The sequence below is a fragment of the Rhinopithecus bieti genome, unplaced genomic scaffold (genome assembly GCF_001698545.2).
Source record: "Rhinopithecus bieti isolate Rb0 unplaced genomic scaffold, ASM169854v2 scaffold_63560, whole genome shotgun sequence".
NCBI classification, from domain to species: domain Eukaryota; kingdom Metazoa; phylum Chordata; class Mammalia; order Primates; family Cercopithecidae; genus Rhinopithecus; species Rhinopithecus bieti.
The window spans coordinates 1,891,851-1,914,416 of NW_016826568.1; the positions used below are offsets into that span (position 1 = coordinate 1,891,851).

The 22,566-nt window shown below is 32.4% G+C and overlaps 1 protein-coding gene across 4 annotated transcripts in view; it reads left to right on the forward strand.

Annotated features, from left to right (window-relative positions):
- The window catches only part of EPHA5 (EPH receptor A5), a 358,795-nt gene that overhangs the window by 244,140 nt on the left and 92,089 nt on the right, over window positions 1-22,566 (forward strand). For all 4 annotated transcript variants that reach the window (XM_017863470.1, XM_017863467.1, XM_017863469.1 and 1 more), the window contains exons 6-7: window positions 15,407-15,531; window positions 21,481-21,640. In XM_017863470.1, coding sequence (XP_017718959.1) covers window positions 15,407-15,531; window positions 21,481-21,640 — 285 coding nt within the window. The remainder of the gene's footprint in view (window positions 1-15,406; window positions 15,532-21,480; window positions 21,641-22,566) is intronic.

Here is a 22,566-nt window from a genome sequence, read left to right on the forward strand (position 1 = left end):
TGGCACCCGCCAACTCGCCCGGCTAGTTTTTTGTATTTTTTAGTAGAGACGGGGCTTCGCCGTGTTAGCCAGGATGGTCTCGATCTCCTGACCTCGCGATCCACCCGTCTCGGCCTCCCAAAGTGCTGGGATTACAGGCTTGAGCCACCGCGCCCGGCCGGATTTTTTTTTTCCAGTGCTTCATTTCTATGCTTGCAGAATGTTTTTAACCATCAGAGAGAAACTAGTGAAAATGGCTTGCATTAACACCCTAATTTTACATATAAAAAGGCTCAACTATTTGCCCCTAATGCTAAGATAGAGACAGAACTAGAATGGAAGCTCTTCCTCAACTCCAGATCTGGGATTTCCAGCAGCCACAGAGATTTTTCAGATAACAAGTGTAAAAGAAGAAAACAGTGCAACATCTAGACAAGTACTTTGTTTATAAACCCTTAATTTATCTGGGAGTATTTCAAGAATATGTCAATCTAATTAGATATCCCAGTTCTCCGCTTGTCCTTGTGACTATGAGAATCAGCATCAAGGCTTGTAATATTTTGATTTCTTAGTATCTTCTACACTTAAAAGAATCCTCTGAAGATTAAAAAAAAAAACATACAAATACCATTATGAATATTTTGTATTCCTTCAAGAACACTTAATCTAGATTCTGCAAATATTATTCTTAGCCCATATGTGTGGACTCATCAATTAAAATGCTTCCACTCTGTGCCAAGAAACCTAACAGTGGATACAAATCATAGACTGATCCAAGAAGCCTATTACACAAATCTAAAATTTTCAGTGACTGTGAGTTGAAATTTAATGTATAGCAATAAAACTTTCATGAACTTGCCCAGGGTGTATATATAGTTTATGACCAGTAAACATATATAGTTTATGACCAGTGTTAAAATGTTGATAATATAGGTGATTCTATTTTTCTTGTGTGTGATTTGTATATGTAATATTGACAGTTAATGGCATATTCCTATCCCTATGTATACCATAATTTGCACATAGAGACAGCAATGGGGAAATTACAAGGACCTATATTTCTGTGGTGTCTCCTATGTATACTTGATATTAATCACTGTATCTTAAACAAGACATTGTCTGGCTGTGTTTTCATTTTGGAACAGGCTGGAAAATCACATAAAAGTCTTCCTAAATAGAGTGTCCTGGTTGGGTCCTTCGTGGTCTTAAAAAAAAATAGTCAGTGTTTTGATTTCAACGTAGCAATTTAGTAGGGAGATGGCCTACAACATCATGCGAAGCAGCAATCTTGATTCAATAGGGAATTTTCTGCCTATTCCATTGGAATTTTGAAACATTTGATGGAAAGTTGCATTAATATATGTAAAAGGCAAATGATGAATAGAGAAGTGCTTTGGAAGAGCAAAGGGAGATGATGCATTTAAAAAATATTTAGTGATATTTCAAATAAGATTTCCAAAAAAAACTCTCCATAAATGAATACAAATAAGATATTAATTTGCTAACTATGTTTAAGTAGACCTATGGGAAGTGTTTGTGTATGTATACCTAAAATATAATTTTATAGGAACATTTAACAAATCCATAATAAAGATATTATAAATCTTTTGCCTTGGCCTAGAATGTAAACATGCAAAGCCTATAAAATGATATAGATTAGACACAAATATGGCGAAAACCCGGATATATATAGGTGTGGTAGGCTGAATAATGATGCCCTTCTAAAAAAAAATCCACAACCTATTCCTCAGAATCTCGAAATATGTTACTTTAAATGGAAAAGGGAATTTTGCTGCTGTGATTAGATTAAGAATCTTGAGATTGGTAGGTCATCCTGTATAGGGAGATTATCCTAAACCACTGTAGTCTAAGGGTGTTTATATTAATATGAGAGACAATAGAGTTAGATAAAAAGGAGATGTGATTACTGAACCAGAGGCTAGAGTGAGAGTTTTTTTTTTTTTTTTCCTGAGATGGAGTCTCACCTTTTGGCCCTGGCTGAAGTGCAGTGCAGTGGCACAATTTTGGCTCACTGCAACTTCCACCTCCCTGGTTCAAGCGATTCTCCTTCATCAGCCTCCTGAGTAGAGTAGCTGGGATTACAGGCGTCCGCCACCATGCCCGGCTAATTTTTATATTTTTAGTAGATACGGGATTTCTCCATGTTGGCCAGGCTGGTCTGGGATTCCTGTCCTCAGGTGATCCGGCCCTCCTCGGCCTCCCAAAGTGCTGGAATTACAGGCATGAGCCACCGCGCCCAGCGGAGTGAACGTGCTTTGAACATGAAGGAAGAGGCTGGAGCCAAGGAATTCCAGTAGTCTTTTGAGGATAGAAAAGACGTGGAAATGGATTTTCTTCTGAACCCTCCAGAAGAAACACAGCCCTGCCAACACCTTGAGTGTTAGACTTGTGACCTCTAGAACTGTAAGATAATAAATCTGTGTTGTTTTATGCCACTAGTTTTTTGGTAATTTGTTGTAGCAGCAATAGGAAATTTATATGATAGGATACTTTGGCCAGGCTTTGTTAAAATATATCTGAGTATCTGGAGGAACAGAATCAAGAGTCCCATATTCTATGAGCAACATTACGTTTTAACTATGCATGTTCTGGCCAAGGTAATGTTATCACTATACATTCTAAGGGAATATAAAATATGTTGATGTGGTCTTATAGCTTTGTTTCACTGAATGGAGGTCTAGTAATTAGAATGGACATTAGAATATTTTGTTTTATATTTATGTGTATTTTAATATGGAACCTTCCCAAATTCTTACCTCAATTGAGTTTAGATTCTATATTCACTGCACAACAAAAGTGTTTATGTTATGGAAGTCATTTTAAGTTATAGAAAGAACTATGTCAAAACAAATATCCTACAGTGTTTTAATGAACTAAGAAGAATCTGCTTCAGTACTCAAAAATTTTATTTTGTTCTGGTTTGCATACTTAATAATCTGTATGTAATGATTTGCATTAGTGGGTGTTTTGCATAAATCACTATGCTACATCTCTCTTTGAATTAGCTTTACTAAACACCACATTATATATTATATTTAGAAGCATCACGTTAATTACCTTTAGAATCATAAATGTGTTTAAATCCCAAATCCTCTATTTATGAGCTGTTGGTAGTAAAATCATAGAGGCACTAAATATATTTACAAATGTATTTATAAATGTAATATATATAATTTATTAATTTATGTGCAAAATTTATTTATCTATTTCAAATAAAAATAAGATACAACCCACTCTAGGCGGCTATGACAGCAGTGGTAGAGAGTGATAACTGATGAACTAATGGCAATGAAAAAATGAAAAAGAGTAATAGATTGAAACAGGATTAAGTAAATAAATAAGTAAGTAAGTAAATAAATAAACAAACAAACAAACAAACTAGTCAGGTATAGCGTTGCCCACCTATATTCCAGGGTACTTGGGAGGCTGAAGTGGGAAGACCTCCTGAGCTCAGGATTTCAAGGCTGCAGTAAGCCAAGACTGCACTACTGCACTCCAGACTGGGTGACAGAGTAAGACTCCATATCAAAAAACAAAACAAAACCAAAAACATAAACAAAAAACAAAAACAAAACAGAACAACAAAAAGGAATTCAACATAGAAGTCTAAAACTAGTTAGATGATTTTCAACAAAGGTTTCAAACATAGTCTGACCTTTTTCCATTAAATAACTATAGACTTTCTCTATAAAGTATTGTTAATCAACCTTGTTTCCAGTATTTTTAATCAATTTTATTGGATTGCAGATTGCTCTTACCTGTTTAACTTCTTTATCTATGGCAAGTTTCTACATTTGCAAACATTACATTATAGCAGTCAATTATGTGTAGCCAGTACTTCAAAAAGCATATTAAAATGATATTGATTGCACTGCTTAGCAATGTTCACTTGCCCCAGTTCCTCTTTGAATTTACAAGAATTGGTTATTTTGCATCATTTTGCTCATAAAATATGTAGTTAATCATTAAACTTGAGCTAGAATCAAACTTGTAATATAATGTCATAAAGGTTTTTTTCAAGTTTACTCAATTCCGCTTTTTTAAATAAAATTTCATCTACAAGTAAACTGACATTTGTCTGTTTTATCCATAAATTTTGAGAAAGTAATATTCTGTTATGTTTTTAATGATGATGTTACATCTTCACTACGTGTCGGAAATATCTTATATCACTTTCCTGTTTCATTTACTTCCTGATAGAGTGGATCTTTATGTTATTGGACACATACCACATGCTTGTTCTTTTTCTAGCTATAGAAGATACAAAGATAAATGAGGCCACTCTGTGCTTAAGAGTTGTATAATCTGGAATGCATGTACATAGATTTTCATAAGAACGATCTAACTTTCTATATCTGAGATATATAATACCTTCCCCAAACAATTTATTTTAATATTCCTAGTTGTATGGTCACTGGCCAGGACACATGGAATTGTTGATTGCAATAGCCCAACTCACTAGTGCTTGGCACACAGTAGTTTTTCAGTAATAGGAAAAAAAAGGAAAGGAGAGAGGACGAGAAGAGAAGAGTTGCCAGTAACACTTTTTCTTTTGGTGGAGAGACCTGTTAAAAGCCCATGAGATGGAGAGAGAGATGTCTTGAGTTTTGAGGAAAGGAATGTGCTGGGACAAAAAAGGAAGAGACTTATATATGAGTCCTTCAGATCTCTGCTGTGTTACTCTACATGAATGTTTTATGTTACTTTTTACAAAGTATTATTTATTAATCATGATGTATCAAGGTTTGTGAAATATACACATACATAATTTTAAGTATATATAAACTAGATATTTATGGCTATCTGTATCATAATATTAGTTTCAAAGTGTTTACATGTGTATTCCTGAATAGTAGAAAAAAATTGAATTTGCATTTAGCGTGCAGGATATTTCTCAAAATCCACAGTTCATTTTATCTATGGTGCAGCATGCAGAGAGCAGTCATTATGTGTGTACTGTTAATCATTGTGAGGATTTATCTTCGCTTGTTTTCAGAAGACAATATTCCAGCTTCACCAGTATAGAAGTATGTAGAGATATTTCTTATATATTTGAATGCTGTCATATCAATGTATCAAGGTAGATCAAAAATAGTTGTAAAACTTTGTTTTAAGTAATACAACTAAGAGTTGATACAATTTCATGTCACAGAATGTGCAATAAAAGTTGCTTAATTTTTTTCAGAGACAGTTGTTTCTCCTATTGCTTTTATAATCAGCTTTGCAAAGCACTAAGGAAACAGCAAAATTGACATTTATATACTCAAAGAAGAAATTAGATAATCTGAATAATCTTTAAAATAATTTTATGTGAGATGACATTAAACGTAACACTCTATTTAGAGCTATTCTTTCATTATTCTATGGAATAATACTCAAGAATACAATCTCTGAAGAAAGACTGCTAATGTCTGCCAATTCCTGGAGGACTGAACTTGGATAATTAACTTCTGTGCATCAAAAAGGGATGACAATAGTTTCTACTTCCTAATGATGTTAGGAAGATTGAATGAGTTAATATATATAAAGTGCTCAAACTATAAACTGTCTGACACATAATGTTTCTTATAAATGTAATATATTATGTATTCTTATGGGACAGCAATTACAGTAGCCTCTTTGTTTATTCAGACATACATATATTTGTTCATTCACTTAGCTGATATTGGTTAAACAATTCTCAAAGTAAAATTTGGACTTAGTTCTTTCTAATAACTGAAATTTATTCATAATACATCTTGGGCATTCTGCAGCCAGTTATTATTTACATTTTATTTACTTTTTAAAATAAATAGAAATCTAGACTACTGTTCCAGTGGAATAAAAAATATGGGTTTTATGCTATTTAAACTTACGATGATAGATATATAATGATATGTTTTGTCAGCATTAGAAATTTCTCTGCGTGATCTGTTGGAGTGAAACATGGCCTTACATGTGATTTCCGCGGCAGATATTTCCCACAACTGAAGAATATGTGGTTTGATTCACTAACATTAGTCCCATGGCTTAAAAATTAAATATCTGGTAACATTACTAATATGGAACAGAATGTTGTGATTTGGCTTTTTCTCTGGACTTTAAAAGGTTGACCAGCTGCAATCATTAATCCTGTATTTTTTCTAGTTCCAGCCTGTCATGTTGCTGTTAGAAATGATGCTATTTAAAGATATTGTGATTGGGATGTTTATGAGAGCTGCTGATAAACACTACTAAGGTCTCCCAGTCATTCTGTAGCCAGAAAGTTTATTTTTTGTGTGTCTACTGGCATAATTTCAGATTTTGAAGAAATCATGTCAGATGGTCTCAGCGAGAATATATTTAGGCAGAGAACACGTGGTGATCCTGAATTTTAGTAGTATAATAGAAATTCAATCCATTTCTTTACGCAATCAATAGATAAATAATTTATTATCACAATTCCTAGTGAATTAAATGATTCCTGTTGTTCATTTGGCTATATAAGACTAAGATCAATGAGAAGTGAGAAAGGAAAATGAGTAGGTTCTCTACATTTATGATGTGTTTGTTTTGCTTTTAAAAATGCTTGATGAGATTGGTTTAAATTGTGAAAATTTTGAAATAATTTGCAATTGAATTAGAGTTCTCACTTTACAGCCTTGTTACTATTAGTGACTTAATATGTGGTTACCAAAACCCTATTTAATATGGATTTATAAGAGGAGACTAAGTTTTTATTGTTAAATATAAGCTATAAACATTTGTTTCTGAGCTAATTATGACTTAATTTCCTGTAAAACAAACTGCAGTATTCCATAATGGAAGTTTGATATTGATAAAACATTATTGAAAATTACATATGGGACTATATTATCTTGAATATAGTATAACTGAGTAATAGTGAGTTGATCAAAGTTTTCCAAATACACCATGCTACTAGATATAGCCTTATTTTATTCTAATACAATACTGCAAAAATTATTTAAATTCTGTTTCTTATACAATGGGGATTGTGGTTATTAAGATCAAATAATCATTGACACTTAGGTCTCTGTGTATTAAGAATTCTATTATAGGGTAATAACAAGTAATGAATGGAAAACAAATTCTATGATAATTTATTTGGTGTGAGATTAATTTTGCTATTCAGAAGGAGGCATATTGTCATTATACACCTTGCTACATTTAATATTTGTTTTTGTAATTTGCACTGTTATTTTAGAGAATACTGTCTACGAATGCCAGTGATGTAGTTTTCTATTTTTATTATTGTCATTTTCTTTTCAAATTAACAACAATGTGAATGTGACTTCAAAACAATATTTAAAGAATATGCTTTGAACTATAAAGTATAATCACATCAGAAATTATTTATTAGCAATTAAGTTATTTTCATTTCCTGCTGTGAAACAACTAATTTTAATCTTTTCTGATTTTCAAGTATTTGGAAAAAAACGAATTCTACGAATGGTACAGTTTTCTTTATAAATTCTTTTTATTAAAATAGATATCCTCTCTCTAGAACTACTGTCATTTAAGGCCAGGTTTTGGTAAAATGATCATTTCAAAACTTCACTGAGGTCATATATCAAAAGATCCAGTTGCAGGCTTTTAAGATGGAGTGATTGTAGGTTTTGTCTGAGTGAGCAGATTGAATTTTATTTGAGAAAGAAACCTTTAAAATACCTTCTTTCTTTAGTACAGAAAGTCGTTGGTACTAAGTGTGTTGAGAATGCACTGTTAGTTACTTTTCCTGGTCCAATAGTATCAAATGACAACACAGTAAGGAGGATATACTAAGTATGTAAGTATATAAAATTTATATCATGTATTATAAAAATATAAAGTGTATGATATTACACATTTGTGAGTGTATGTTATAATATGTCTGTCTTACTTTTTTGTTAATAATTTTGAATAAGTTTATAATTCAATAACTGCAATTCTCGTTTACTTTAGGAAATCTAGTTACTCATTTTCTTACATTCAAATGCTAATATGTATCCCAAAGCAAAGATAGCAAAGTAATCACTCTATGTAGCTTTATTAAACCAGCTGCAAAAGATGTACATGATTCTCTTAGAGATGTTTGTATGTGTATGTGGTGTGCATATATGTATATATAAAATAAAATATGGATTTATCTACATCTGCATTTCATTTAAAAATATATATATACATATATATGTAGTCTGTGGGAGGCAGTTAATTTAAATTGTCACATGATCATATACATAGTAAGGATAAATACTGAAAGACAGTGTTATACTGAAATTCAGTATAGACAGTATTATACTATTATTCAGATAAATACTGAAAGACAGACATAAAAATAAAAGATGCATTCACTATGCTAATGCCAATACTATTTCATCTTAGAAAATATAAACTAAAGATAAATTCATTGGCTGTAGGTTTTGTAATTTTCCATGTTTCTCTGGAAATTCTATAACTATAGCTTAGGTTTTTAGATTAGCTAGGGCTTGTCTTCCTATTTTTCCCTCTTCCCTTTTCCACCTTTGTGAAGAAGTGAAAGAATGGAAAGTCTTATGAAGACAGTCATAAGACACATAGATTTAAAACCATACTTCATCTTTCATCATTTCAAAAGTCCGTTCTTTACTGAAAGAATACATTTTATCTTAAAAATACACTCAAGTCAGGCGCAGTGACTCACGCTTGTAATCTCAGCACTTTGGGTGGCCGAGGTGGGTGGATCATGAGGTCAGGAGTCGAGACCAGCCTGGCCAAGATGATGAAACCCCATCTCTACTAAAAATACAAAAATTAGCTGGCACAGTGGTGGGCGCCTGTAACCCCAGCTACTCGGGAGGCTGAGGCGGGAGAATCGCTTGAACCCGGGAGGCAGAGATTGCAGTGAGCAGAAATCTCACCACTGTACTCTAGCCTGGGAGACATAGCAAGACTTCATGTGAAAAAAAAAAAAAAAAAATGAATACACTCAAGTTTTATAATTATTAAACATACTTATACATATAATTGTCTCCACATAAATATGAAGTTATGTGTGGGTATATGTACATATATATTCTTTGACTTTTTTTTACAGTAGCTCTTATTTTATACAAATAGTTAGGGCTGGGAGTCACTTGACTTTTAATTCTTTATTTATTCTTCGCTCCAGAAGTCTCTAGATTTCCTTGAAATTCATTAATAATATTGTTTATTTACTTTACTATTCCTTGTCATATTCATATGTCAGATACATATTCAATATATGCTAGATTCAAATATAGTTCTACCTATACTGTGCTGTGCCAAAAACAAATAAAAAATGTATTGCTTTGAAGACATTTATACTGAAATTAAACAAGTAACTGGATGACAGGTGGTGAGAGCCACTCTTGGAGCAGGAGGTTACAGATAAGTAAAGTGAGGAGACTAGAATGATCCATGTGATAATTGATTCAACTTAACAACTATAAAGTAGGACCATGTGCTATATATTCTTTATTAGCTTTAAATCCCAGAAAAATAAGTTATGCATATTAGAAACATTAAATGCCATTCTATGCTCCAGGAATTTTCAAGGCACATGAGATACATCAATAAATAATACAGTAAAAGTATTTCCCATCATGGAGGCTATATTCCTGTAGAATGTAAGACAATTCACAAGTAAAGAAATAAGCATATAATTTCAAGCATTGCCATTATAAAGAAAAATAAGAAATTAATGAATGGTCCATCAGTCAGGAAGTTAATTCTGAAAATATGACATTTTTTTAAGACCTGAATAAAGTGAAGAGCAATTTAGATGAAGATAAGGAAGGATATTCTAAACTAAAAGAAATGCAAGTGTAAAGAGTCTGAGGCAGGACAAATTTAGAGTGCTCAAGAAACATGTAGAAGGTCATATCCATGAAAGGGAACAAGAGATAGTGGAGTTGATGACTTTAGAAATTTAGCCAGAGGACAGAGCATGTGTGACCTAGTAATCCATAAGACAGGGTAGTGACGTGACCAAATTATAGCATGAACAATAACACACTGGCTCTTCTTAGAAAAACTCCCTGAAGGTCAGGAAGGTGTAAAGAAGTAGTCCAATTAGGAGAAAAATCATGGTGTCTTCAACCAGGGTGGATGCAGTTGTGTATTTTACGAAGTTGTCAGAAAAGTCTTCTAAGGACTAAGCAAACAACAGTGAACCAGACATAAGATTTTTCTAATTTTATAGATCATCAGCAGACTAAACCAAATTATGCATGAATGAGCAAACATATCAAATTACCAAGAAATACTAAAGGGTCAGGAAAATACCAAATACAAGCAGAAATAATCCTCAGAGAAAGGCAAAGTTGCCAACAAAGATTATGATAACAGGCAATAGTGAGCCACAGGTTCAAGACAGCAGCAGTTCAGTAAACCTCAATACTGATCCAACTTCCAGCCTCAGCTTTCTAAGTTTAATTTTTTATAAAAGAAGCATTAATAATAATTCTTTTTAAAATAGTAATAATAACAATTTTTTAAAAGAAGAATTAATCCTAGTATGATTTGCCTTAATTATTTCTTGAATTTTACTGACAAAATGATTCCACCAGAGTCTACTGAATATACAGAATCCTTGGTCTCAATTTGACCTACAGAGTCAGAATTTTCTGGAGAGAAGCCTAATACTCTCTGTTGTTTTGGAACACTGTAGTGGCCTAGACCTGCTTCGTTAATAAGAAGTACTTTAATATGATAAAGTGTGCATAGCAGTGAGAAGTAGGGGCTTCCAGCTGTCAGATACTGACAGTTCATTTGGCCAAATTTTAATCTATAGAATCAAATGTAAAACACGTGTATTTTTAAATCTTGTGTTTAAATGAACTAATACATTACTGATGTGTAGGGACTTCTGCTGGAAAGTTTAAAAAGTGTCATCTGATGAAGTTTTTAACCCATTCATGGACTGTCATAGACTGAAAAGATTTCAATATTGTTTTATTTACCTCTCTCTAGTCTTTAAGACTTAATATGGGTATATACATCAAATACATTAGTTTTATTTATTTATTGTTTTAAATACAAGTAACCAATACGTGATTCTATTTGTAATTTACTGCCTACACAAAAAGTATTGGCTATAGGGATGCATGAATGGTATTTTCTTATTCCATTTGACATAAATGAGGTTCATGTTTTCATCATGTTTACTTTGTTTTAAAGAGGAAGGAAGACATTGTTCTATACTAAGTGTAACTATCGATGTTTTAATTAACATTTGAAAGCCTGGCAATTTAATTAATAAAATGAATAAAATCAAGGAAATTTACTCATAACCTTTTATTAATTTAGAGTCATGAAAGCCTTGGATGCAGAAAACAGAGCATCTTATCTGTGTAAGCACTTTGCCTTTGGATCTCATCGAGCATTTAAAGCAGTGCCAAGTTCAGCGAAGAAGCTACAAATAATTTTGACTGAAAAAGGATGAAACAGATAAAGAATTGTGAAAAGTTCATCACTGAAATCTTCTTAAACAATTTTCTAATATTTTACAACTGATATTATTACAAATAGTATTTATTTGGCACCCACCCTGTACCTGACATTGTACCTGAAGAATAAGATGTCAACCTTAAAAAATATGAATTTATATTATTGTCCCTATTATAAAGATTGAAAGTACATTTATAAAAGTTAACTAAAAGAATTACATAGAAATGGCTGGCTGCCAAAATGCTTGAAGTCAGTTCTATCAGACTTCAAGCTATCTGTGCCATGGCAGGCCTTTCCATCTTGGAACACTGTGCCTTAAACTAGATTTCTATATCTGAAAAGTAAGGAAGATATATTGTTTTATACAACTGATGGCAGGATTTTGTATATCACTGTTTGTGTCATTAGGATATGAGAGGTTTCTACATTATATCATTATCGATAAGTCAAACAGACACAGATGAACAATTCTGAACAATTCAGTACATACTAGACATAGGTACTGGAACTGGACAATCAAGTTCAGTTGGATGGCTGATGGTGGGACCCGCCATTAGAGTGGGAGTTTACAGATAAGTAAGGTGTGGAAGCTAGAATTATTTATGTAATAATTATTAGAGTTGGCAGCATCAGTATATATGCATCTTTAGGTTAATATAGGTAGTTATGTATAGGAATATGTATAGATATGCACAAGTTAATATACACATTTATGTCCTTGTCCTGTTAGTAAGAGGGCTTAAAAGCAATGACATCTCAGTGGCAAGAAACACACTCAACACCCATTTCTTGGTTTCTAATGCCTTTTCTAATAAAGGAAACCAGTGCTCTTTACAGAAATGAATGACTCTAGGACTGGAGCAGTGAATAAGCAAGATGAGCATAAAGTATCTGGTCTTTTAGTCCCAGAAGGTAAGAAAATAATGTAGAAATAACAGACAAACCCATAATGATAGGGGTGTGTCAAAGAGACATAGGAGCTCTGAAAGAGCTTCCAATGGCCAAAGCATTAGCAAATTCAGTAATAAAATAAAGTATACAACTATATAAAAGGAGTAAAAATATCCATGTCATACTGATGCAAATAATTACATAAATTTAAAATGAAGAAAATAGACAAATTTCTCCTGCAGAAGAATTTCTAATGATTTAAGTAGATAATCCACTATTAAGAAAGTGAATCATAAATTCCTACTCCTTAAATGTGGGCTGCAAATAGTGACTTTCTTCCAAAAAATACAACATTGAATGCTGGGGAAAAAACAATGTTATAGTGGAGAAACAATAAACACCACGTCACTCAGGAAATCAAGGTTAACATAATGGCAATGATATGTTGGTAGTGTGTACCCTCAATATAATGTAATAGGATTGGCAATTTACTTTCGTGGTCATCCCCAAAAAAACCCATAACTCTGTTTTAATAGTGAAAAAATATTAATCCCAACTGAGAGACAGTTTACAAAATACCTGACCAGTGTGCTCCAAAAGTGTCAAGGTCATCAAATCAAGGAAACTGTGAAAAACTGCTATAACAAAGAGGAGCCTAAGAAAACATGATGACTAAATTAATGTAGTTTGCTGGATGGAATCCCAGGACAGAAAAAGGACATTAATTAAAGACTATGGGAATCTGAATAAACTGTGGACTTTAATTAATAATAATCTATCAGTATTGGTTCATTAATTGTGACAGATATAATGTATTAATATGGTATATTTCTAATAGGCGACACTAGATGTAAGTTATGTGGAAACTCTGTTATTTTATTTTCTATAAAAATTAAACTATTCTAAATTTAAAACTTTAAAAATTTGAAACAGACAAAACAATTAGTTCATAATGGGAACTGTAGTAGCCTAAAGGATCTCCATCTTGCATATCATACTAGTATGCAAAGGTTAGGTCTAACACAGATGCTACAATATGGGAAGAATTTGGAATATTTCCACATATTTGAAAGCTACAACTCAGAAGTTTTAGAAATTATTTTGTACTCTTCACAACTTGATTTCTTTGGTATTTTTTTTTCTATCCTTATACAGGGACAATGACAGTTTTATGATTTGACATCACCCATAAAAATTTTACAAGCATAAATGCTCTAAGTCATCATTCTCATTTGATACCAGACTTAAAAGGTTGAGCAGGCAGAGAATGAGCAAAAGGTATCAGCGAGGGAGACAAATAACATAAATTGAGCATGCTCCTTGATGCTGACAAACCTGGTTACAGTTATTTTAATGTGCATGATACTTGCAGTGGTGTAGGATTGCTGCCATTCACAATTTGTGCATCATCATTATGTCCCCAGGAGCTGTCATCAGCTTTACCCAGAAGATGCAAAGATGCTCTTGTCACAAAGGAAATTATCCCTGACCTACTCTGAGCTCAGAAATGGTCTTCTCCCCTCATTCTAAACCAGTATTTTAGAGCACATTCTTAGCCACTGAACTACACTGGCGTTTGTTAACTTAAATGTTTGAAAGTGAAATAGTTTATGCTTTACTTTGATGAATGCAAGTAAATAACAAAGTATTGCACTTTAGGCTGATTGTGTCTGTGTTGGTATTTATTTGTTGTCTTTACCCACAAATGATTATTTTATTGAAGAACTGATTAAGTTTTAAAATGAAGTGTACATTTCAAACTAATATTATCCTATGATGAGATAAATTCAGGTTTGAATGATATTTAATTATATATGTATTTGCCATTCATTCATCCATCCATCAATTCAATGAACAAATATTCATTAAATTTCTATATGCTAAACAATTTTCTCATCTTGGAAATGTAGCAGTGAACTAAACTAAACCAATTCCTGCCTTCATGGAGCATACTTATTAAACAATTTATGACTAGCAAGATGGTAATACCATCAATTCATTAAGTAAAAACTGACAGCTATCTACGAGAAATAGTTAAATCTGAAAAAATGATTTCACTATAGTAAAGTGAGTGAAGAACTCTGAAGACTTAGTCTTTCTTTGGGTTTTTTACTGTTGTGTTATGCAATACATATGTAGTGATACTGGGAAATTGAGTTTAATTCATGATTCAAGATAATTCATACAGATATTCACTATTGAATAAAATATATTCAAAAATTCACTGTCTTCCTTAATCGTCTCTTGTTTCTATTTCAGTGGTGTTAGCACTTTTCAATAAACACTACAGTGAACTAGGGAGCCCATATCTTACTCTTTTATGTTGCCATGTCTTTTAGACATGCTATCTATACAAATATCAGCAGATTGATAAAAATAATTTTGACTCAAATATTCAGATGTTTTTCAAACTCAAAATATCCAGACATATCCGAAAGAACAGATATATAAGTTCTATTTTCATTATGAAACCACAAGTAGTGGTTTCATAGACAGTATATCAAATTGTGATGATCACCAGAGGTGATTATGATTTCTAAGGAAATATTTGAGAAAAATGAAAATTAAAAAAAGTTTATTTTATTTGTTATTATTTTAAAGTGTACCATATCTTTGGTGGCATGTTTCTTAAGGAACCTGCCCATGTTTAATATATACATTTATTAATGATTTTAGGATTCATGTAATTTCAAATGTAATAAATTATAAAAGAGATTTTGTGTTGTACAAATGCGGTAATATAATCATGTATCTATTAGCATAATGGGATATGTCATACAGAGCTCATACGTTTTAGAAATGTAGAAGATATGTAAAATAATCAGGAGTATCTTTATTCTATAAAATATAAAATAAAATAATTTATGTTTCTAAACTACTTGGAAAAAATATAGACAGTTTTATCATGAAAAAATCCTGAAGATATTTAGCTGATTTATATTTGTAAAAAATCTTCACAATCTTTAAACATTATATAGATAAACTAAAATTTAATTGTTTTTTTTTAATAGTGCTACATTCTCAAAATGCAATATATGTAATACACATAACAGTCTTACTTTTAGGGCCTCATCTAATCAAGCTGTTCCTTATTTAAACTATTTTGCAGCTCCATCTCCAGTCACCAATGTGAAAAAAGGGAAGATTGCAAAAAACAGCATCTCTTTGTCTTGGCAAGAGCCAGATCGCCCCAATGGAATCATCCTGGAGTATGAAATCAAGTATTTTGAAAAGGTAAGACTAACAGAACAAAAAAAGTCTTCAGTTTCTTTCTTTCTTTTTTTTTTTTTTTTTCACTTTAGCAACTGCAGTTATCCAATTTGTAGAAGAGTATGTTGCAATTTTATGTATAAATCAATGACAATTGATTCTGCAGTCATAATTACGGATGCTAGAAGTGTACAGGGAGCTCTCTATTCATGTTCTGCTGCTGCCAAATAGTTTACACAGCTTAGATACTGCCATATAGTCTAATATCAGCTTAACTGAGTTGAACAGCATTAAAAGATGAAGTCATAGGACATTTGAAAGTGTTACAAAGACTTAAGCTATAGACTTTCAGTAGTGACTGCAGTATGCTAAGAGAGAAATCATGGTGCTTATGGCCAGTAACTCAACATAACACCTATACTATTAAGGTAATATGAAAAAAGATAAGACGTATATATCACATACAATTTTTAAAGATTCTTAGCAAACATTTGGCACTGTAGTATAAAATTTATGTTTACATTTCAGGTTAAAAAATAAAAGCATATATGCATCACATTCCCCATATTTTCTTGATTTCCTCTTGTTCTATGAGTCTCTTAGAGATACTTTTAGACATTTTGCCATAATAGCTATTGAGGTCAGGTCTCAAGGTTGTCATAAACTCTTTTCCTCTTTTCTGAATTCACAAGCAAGTGAGTCATTGATGAAAGAGTCATACAGATGGAAGCTGAAAAAGCTTGTAATTTCTAAAACTGGGCTGGAGTATGTGGCTTACATATGTAGCCACCATGAGTCTTCCTGCTACTTCCGACTCATTCATCTGTGATTTTTCTACTGGCTGGATCTGAATGTCATACACACCTTAGGACAACCTGAGTTCTAAAAGAGGAGATAAAGATAGATGGGAACCCAAACCAGCCTCTGAGAACTGGATTGGAGACCCTGACCCAGAAATGTTGGTCCTATGGATGTGGGGATAGAAATGAACATGAAAAAAATGCAGGCATGAAGATCCCAAAAAAGAAGAGAAGGACTGAGTCACACTACTTACTCAATTGCTTTTCCAAACTCACAGACATCATTCCTTCTTTTTTTCTGGAAGAGTAAAAGGTACGGTAGGAAGTACAAAATCTTACTTTACAATACCTAAGAACTTGCCCAAGCTAGAGCATTGGAAAAGAGACAGAGAATAAATGGTTCTCCTCACCATATATATATATGCATGGATAAAAGAGTTTAGGGCCTGGCGCGGTGGCTCACGCCTGTAATTCCAGCACTTTGGAAGGCTGAGGTGGGTGGGTTGCCTGAGGTCAGTAGTTCGAGATCAGCCTGCCCAACATAGTGAAACCTCGTCTATACTAAAAATACAAAAAAAAAAAAAAAAAAAAAAAAAAATCAGCTGGGTGTGGTGGTAGGCACCTGTAATCCCAGCTACTCGGGAAGCTGAGGGCGGAAGAATTGCTTGAACCCAGGAAGCGGAGGTTGCAGTGAGCCGAGATCGCACCATTGCACTCCAGTCTGGGCAACAAGAGCAAAACTCAGTCTCAAAGGGGGAAAAAAAGAGTTTAGGTAAATGTATTTAATATTAATTTGTCACAGTATAGAATATTTAAAATAAATTTTCTTCTTTCATTCATCGATTCAACAATTGCCTGTGTAAAAATACAACAAAGGATAAAACAATGGGGAGTGATGGAGAAAGGTTATCTACATATTTAAAGGTTTTTGTTGTTTCTACAATGTTCATGTATTGATTATGCTAATAGATAAATGAATAATCAACCATTTTTGAAATAGTCATCTTTCTAGGAATGACTTACTGGTAGTATTATATACAACTATCAGATCATTAGGAAACATAAATGGTGATACATATTTCAAAAATAGGTTATCAAATACTTTATTCACCAAGAATGCTCTTAGAGAATACCTCTGAGACAAAATTATGTTAGGATATGGTTAACATTGTTTAATGTCAACAAAACTGTAGTTAATCAAGTGGAATATAGTGACATTAAAATTTCTCACTGATTACTGTTCTCATGAGATTAGTAGTAAAAAACAGCATTGCAAATTCCAGAGGTCTATAATTTAAACATAGGCTATGTCAAAAAACAATTTGTAAAATTAAGGTTTATATTTCTTATTCAAGTTTTTGTAACCTTTGTTACTCTATATTGATGCAAAGCTATGTAGAGTTATATAAATATATATTAACACATCCTGAATTCTGTTGTTAACTTTGTTTCTCAATTTTCATTGTGATTAAAGTTGATTTTGAAAGAAGAAAATGCAAAATAGAATTCAAAACTGTATATTTGACTATCTTAGATGCAATAAGGGTTAACAGCAGGGAGACTAAAATTTTAATAAGTACTTATATTTTCTTTTATCTCTGAATCAACTAGCTGGATTAATGACTATCTTTCTTTTTTGTTCTTGAGGAAAGCATCCTATTTTTTTCTCCTTATGAACAACCTTTGACTGTTTTCATGACCACTTCCTAGCATATGCATTACTTTCATTATATGTGTAATATTCAATATTAATGAGAATTTATCTTTTCTTAAAAAGTTGCTGATCCTGTTAGAACAAAGTTATTCAACAAGTGGTAATGAGGAGTTTCTATTAAATATTTCTTCTACTGAGTTTTATCCATATTGTGATATTATTTTCTTTATAGTTCAATTTCTTTTGAGTTACATTTATTTAAGTATGATTTGGTCTTATATTTAATAATTCAAATTTAATGCTTCAGTATTCCATTATATGATCTGTATAACTCAAATAAAGAAAAAATGACTTAGGAAAAAGGTTTCTAAACATATTTCCAATAAATTGATAATAAGTTGCTTGTTTACATTAACTAAAAGCAGCAAAATCTTTATATGATATATTGGTAGAAGTTATTATTTTGGTCAGTGTTTTCCTTTTTAAAATAAAAGTATTAATTCCTGGACCATTGTGCATGAGCCAAACATTTGAGTGTATCTATATTATACCTATAAATTTTTTTAAGACTTTCATTTATAAAAAATTGATTATGAGCTTTTATACCATGTATTGAGGTAGGGATCCTGATAGGTTTTCAGAGCTGATTTTGAGCTTTCAGAATAACACCACCATTTTATTGGATGGCTTTTGGCCAGACACAGGTGGCAGAGCTTTCCAGGGCACATGCATTTGCCAGCTGGCATTTCTGCCTCTGATTGCCCTGCTCTAATAGAGGTCACTGGGCTTCTCTGCTCCTGTGTGAGGATGGGCTCATTGCCATCTCTTAATTAAAGGCAGAGGCAAAGGGAGGCTGCCCCTTGGCAGGGTGTTTGCCAGCTGGCTCCTTCTGCTGAAGCCCTCTCCTCACTGCATGTGAACAGTGTTTGCTAAGCAGCTGGGGAATGTAGCTCATTTGCTCAGCTGGGGCATGAAGGCAGCAAAAGGCACTGCCCTGACCAAGGACTTGGCAGCCCGGCAATTGTGGGTGTTGACAATCTTTACATAAAGTTTGTGATATGTAGAAAATTACAATATGAGAGTGATTTAAAGGAATGAAACAGAATTAAATTTTGGAAGACGCTTAGACGATTCACAATGTATATTCATTGGTTTTGATCCACTAGATACATGCTTTGCTAAATTCTCTTCGATAACTTGTGTATGGCTAACTCAGAGAGAGACAATGTACAATTAAATTCTAGCTAAGGAACAACTGAGACATACATAACATTAATTGTTAAATCAGACAGAATGTTGTGCAACTGATATTAAATCATACATTATTTCAAGGAGCAGCAGTCCAATTTCCTTGTAAATTTTCCTTTTGGCAAAAGTATCAATTTCTAATATTTTTATAAAATGTATTCGTTGTACCTTCAATAGTTAGAGTTTACAACTATGGAAGCTTTTAAAAGTAGTTTTGATTTTTACTTGTCAATGGGATAACTTACCATCATGCTATAGAGTTAAGAGTAATCTATTCTACGTAGAACCTATTTTGTAGCGATTGTGCTTGGTGGTACATGTATTATTTTTATCTCTGTCTCCTTCCAATATTCTTGGTAAATAATTTTATCTCCATTTTAAGGAAGAAAAAAACCGAGGTTCACAGTTGTTTATCCACATTTTCTCATCTACTTAATAATATGGCTGGAAATCTAATGCTGTCATTGATGCCTTCTTCTAATGTTTCATATTATAAATGTTAATCCTTTACGTAAAAATGATAATTATATAAAGTTTATCAGAATTTTATACTTAAATTTTGACTAGATTTTTTCTTTAAGTTAAATTTTCTTTAAACAAATGTCAGCAAACAGACATTTAACTTACTTAGTGAGAGTTACTGCTACAATTATAGCCAAACTGGAAAGCAGAATATTATTGAGAAATATTACTTTTAAATAATATGGGAAAATAATATTTTTCAATAATATGGAGAAATAATAAATGATATTATCAGGTTTATTCTATCAAGAACCTGTGCATTCTCAGAAAAATTAGTAACTCTCACAGTTTATAGAAGCTATTTACAGTTGTTAAAAGGAACACATTAAGAAATTGCTTGCTTCTTACTGCTATGATCCTAGCATACAGAAGGAATAATAGAGTGGATAATAGAAGAGCAATACATGTTTGTCAATGAAGAAATTTACTGGTATTATTAGGTAACATTTTATAAGACTTAATTACCTTTGCTCAACTTTAATAAAATTTCCTAAATACATTAAAGTTTAGATAATTAAATTAATCTGCAGTTTAAAAAATTAAAGATCAATCATTTGCCTATGATGAGTCAGCAAGTGTGCTATTAGGTTTATAAATTACACCTTACCTATTTAGAGATAATTTTGGACCTACTTAACTCTAAGATCATTTTATATGTTTAAACATATTACAAGAGGAATGGTAAATTGCTTTAAAAGAAAAATGTTATATAGATTGTATATTTTAGATAGTATTAGTGGTAGTCAACTTTGACATGTCATATTAGAAAGAGTTACAAATATTTAAAATAATTATGAAAATTAAAACATTTATTACAGTTTATTAACTGCTTTCACATACATTACCTGTTTCATTTTTACACCATCTCTGTGAGGAAACCCAGGCAAATCTCTACTCCAATTTTACTGATAAGGAAACTGAATATAAAAGCAAAAATGGCCCTGCTATATTTCAGCATGTGATTTCAGTATCCATGGTAAAGTTGGTGTGGTAACTTCAGAGAGATAATGAGGAGTTATGGATGGTTAGTCTAAACTTTTGTTAGCATCAAAATAGAAACAGTTCCTCTTTGTTTCAGTTCCCAAAATTATCTTTCCAGTAACTTTTTTTCCTACTCCATCTCCACTGACTATTACCTAGCCCCTCCAAATGAGGACATTTTCAAAAATAAATAAAAAAGCTCTGTTTATCTGCATTTTTCTTTAATGCTTTCTATCTAGGCTTAGAGAATTGAAGTTAAATGTCACCAATGAAGTACTAATTTCTTACCTTAAGACCTAACTACAATTATAAATTGAATTCACTAATGAGTTAAAGCATAAGCCTTACCTCACAGAATGGGAGATATTGTTAACTTTCTGTATGAATAGGCAGTATGTTAGATATGCTCCAATTAACTATATTGGAGGAAAAAAAGTACACAAATAACAATACTAAAATAGAGTCTGTAAAATAATCAATCTCCTACAACATTATGTTTTCAAAGTTTTAGAAATGCATTACTGCCAAAGACAAGTATTCTGGATAGGTGGACACAATGTCACCCACCACCCTGAATTCTAGAAAAGACTTTAATATTCTATGTCAATAGCACACCTAGGATGTGCAGGATTTTTTTCTAAAATATTATATTTGTACTAATAGAGTCCATTAGTTTCTGATTCATTTTCTGATCTATGGTTCTAAATTTTGCTGTCATTATTAATTTATATGCTGTCTTTTTTACTGTATGTGCATGTGCATCCCAAGGACCAAGAGACCAGCTACACAATTATCAAATCCAAAGAGACAACTATTACTGCAGAGGGCTTGAAACCAGCTTCAGTTTATGTCTTCCAAATTCGAGCACGTACAGCAGCAGGCTATGGTGTCTTCAGTCGAAGATTTGAGTTTGAAACCACCCCAGTGTGTAAGTCATTTTAATTACTGTCAACTCATGTCTCAGTAATGGTTACCAGAAAAGAGTCAGTGGATCAATACCCTCCCTGGGCACTCTGTCAGTCTCACTCTCCCTCTCTCTCTCTCCCAGGCATGACCCCTTCAGGTAGGAAGCATCTGTCATGCTATTATGGTAGGTCGGCGGGTTAACACGTTGGTCCCTGCTCCTCATTGCATTCAGTCTTCTGGGAGATGGTACTTCAGGAGATACTTTAAGAATGTTTAAACTTGCTTTTAAAGACTTTCTTTCCACTGCTGCCATACTTTATTGAATTATTGCCATTTACTTTTTTAGTTGTTTTATTGAACTAGGCTACTAGGCTTAGTCTTTCTTTGAAAATTCCACACGAGTTTTCTTTAGCATTGAGATTGGCAAGAAAATGGTGCTCTCAGGAACCAATCTGATGTCATAAAAAGTATTAAATCTCTGGCACTGTCTTTAACTGGAAAATCTGGGAATATTTTTTGGATCAGCCTTTTGGAATCACTTTTTTCCCTATAAAATAGCGTAAAACATTTTCCTTTAATTTCAACAAAATATTTATGTTACTTACTTGTCCTAAACACATTGAAAGAATTTAAAGACAGTAATAGACGCTGATAAAGCTTTTTGTGAAGAAATACACAGTGCTGTGAAATGTCAGAAGTGTATATGTGTGTCAGTGTGTATGTGTATTTGCTTTAAGCTGAGTTACATAAAAATCAGTAATTTTAAAATAAAGAAAATAAAATGCATATTTCCTTTTTTCAAAAATCAACCAAATGATAATTTAGTTATGAATTTACTTTGTAAGAATCAGAAGAGCTATTAAATTAAAATATGAATAAAACTATATTATATGTCCCCTTTGAAAATCAAGATCTTCTTTTTAAAGTGTATTTAATTGAATTATTTAA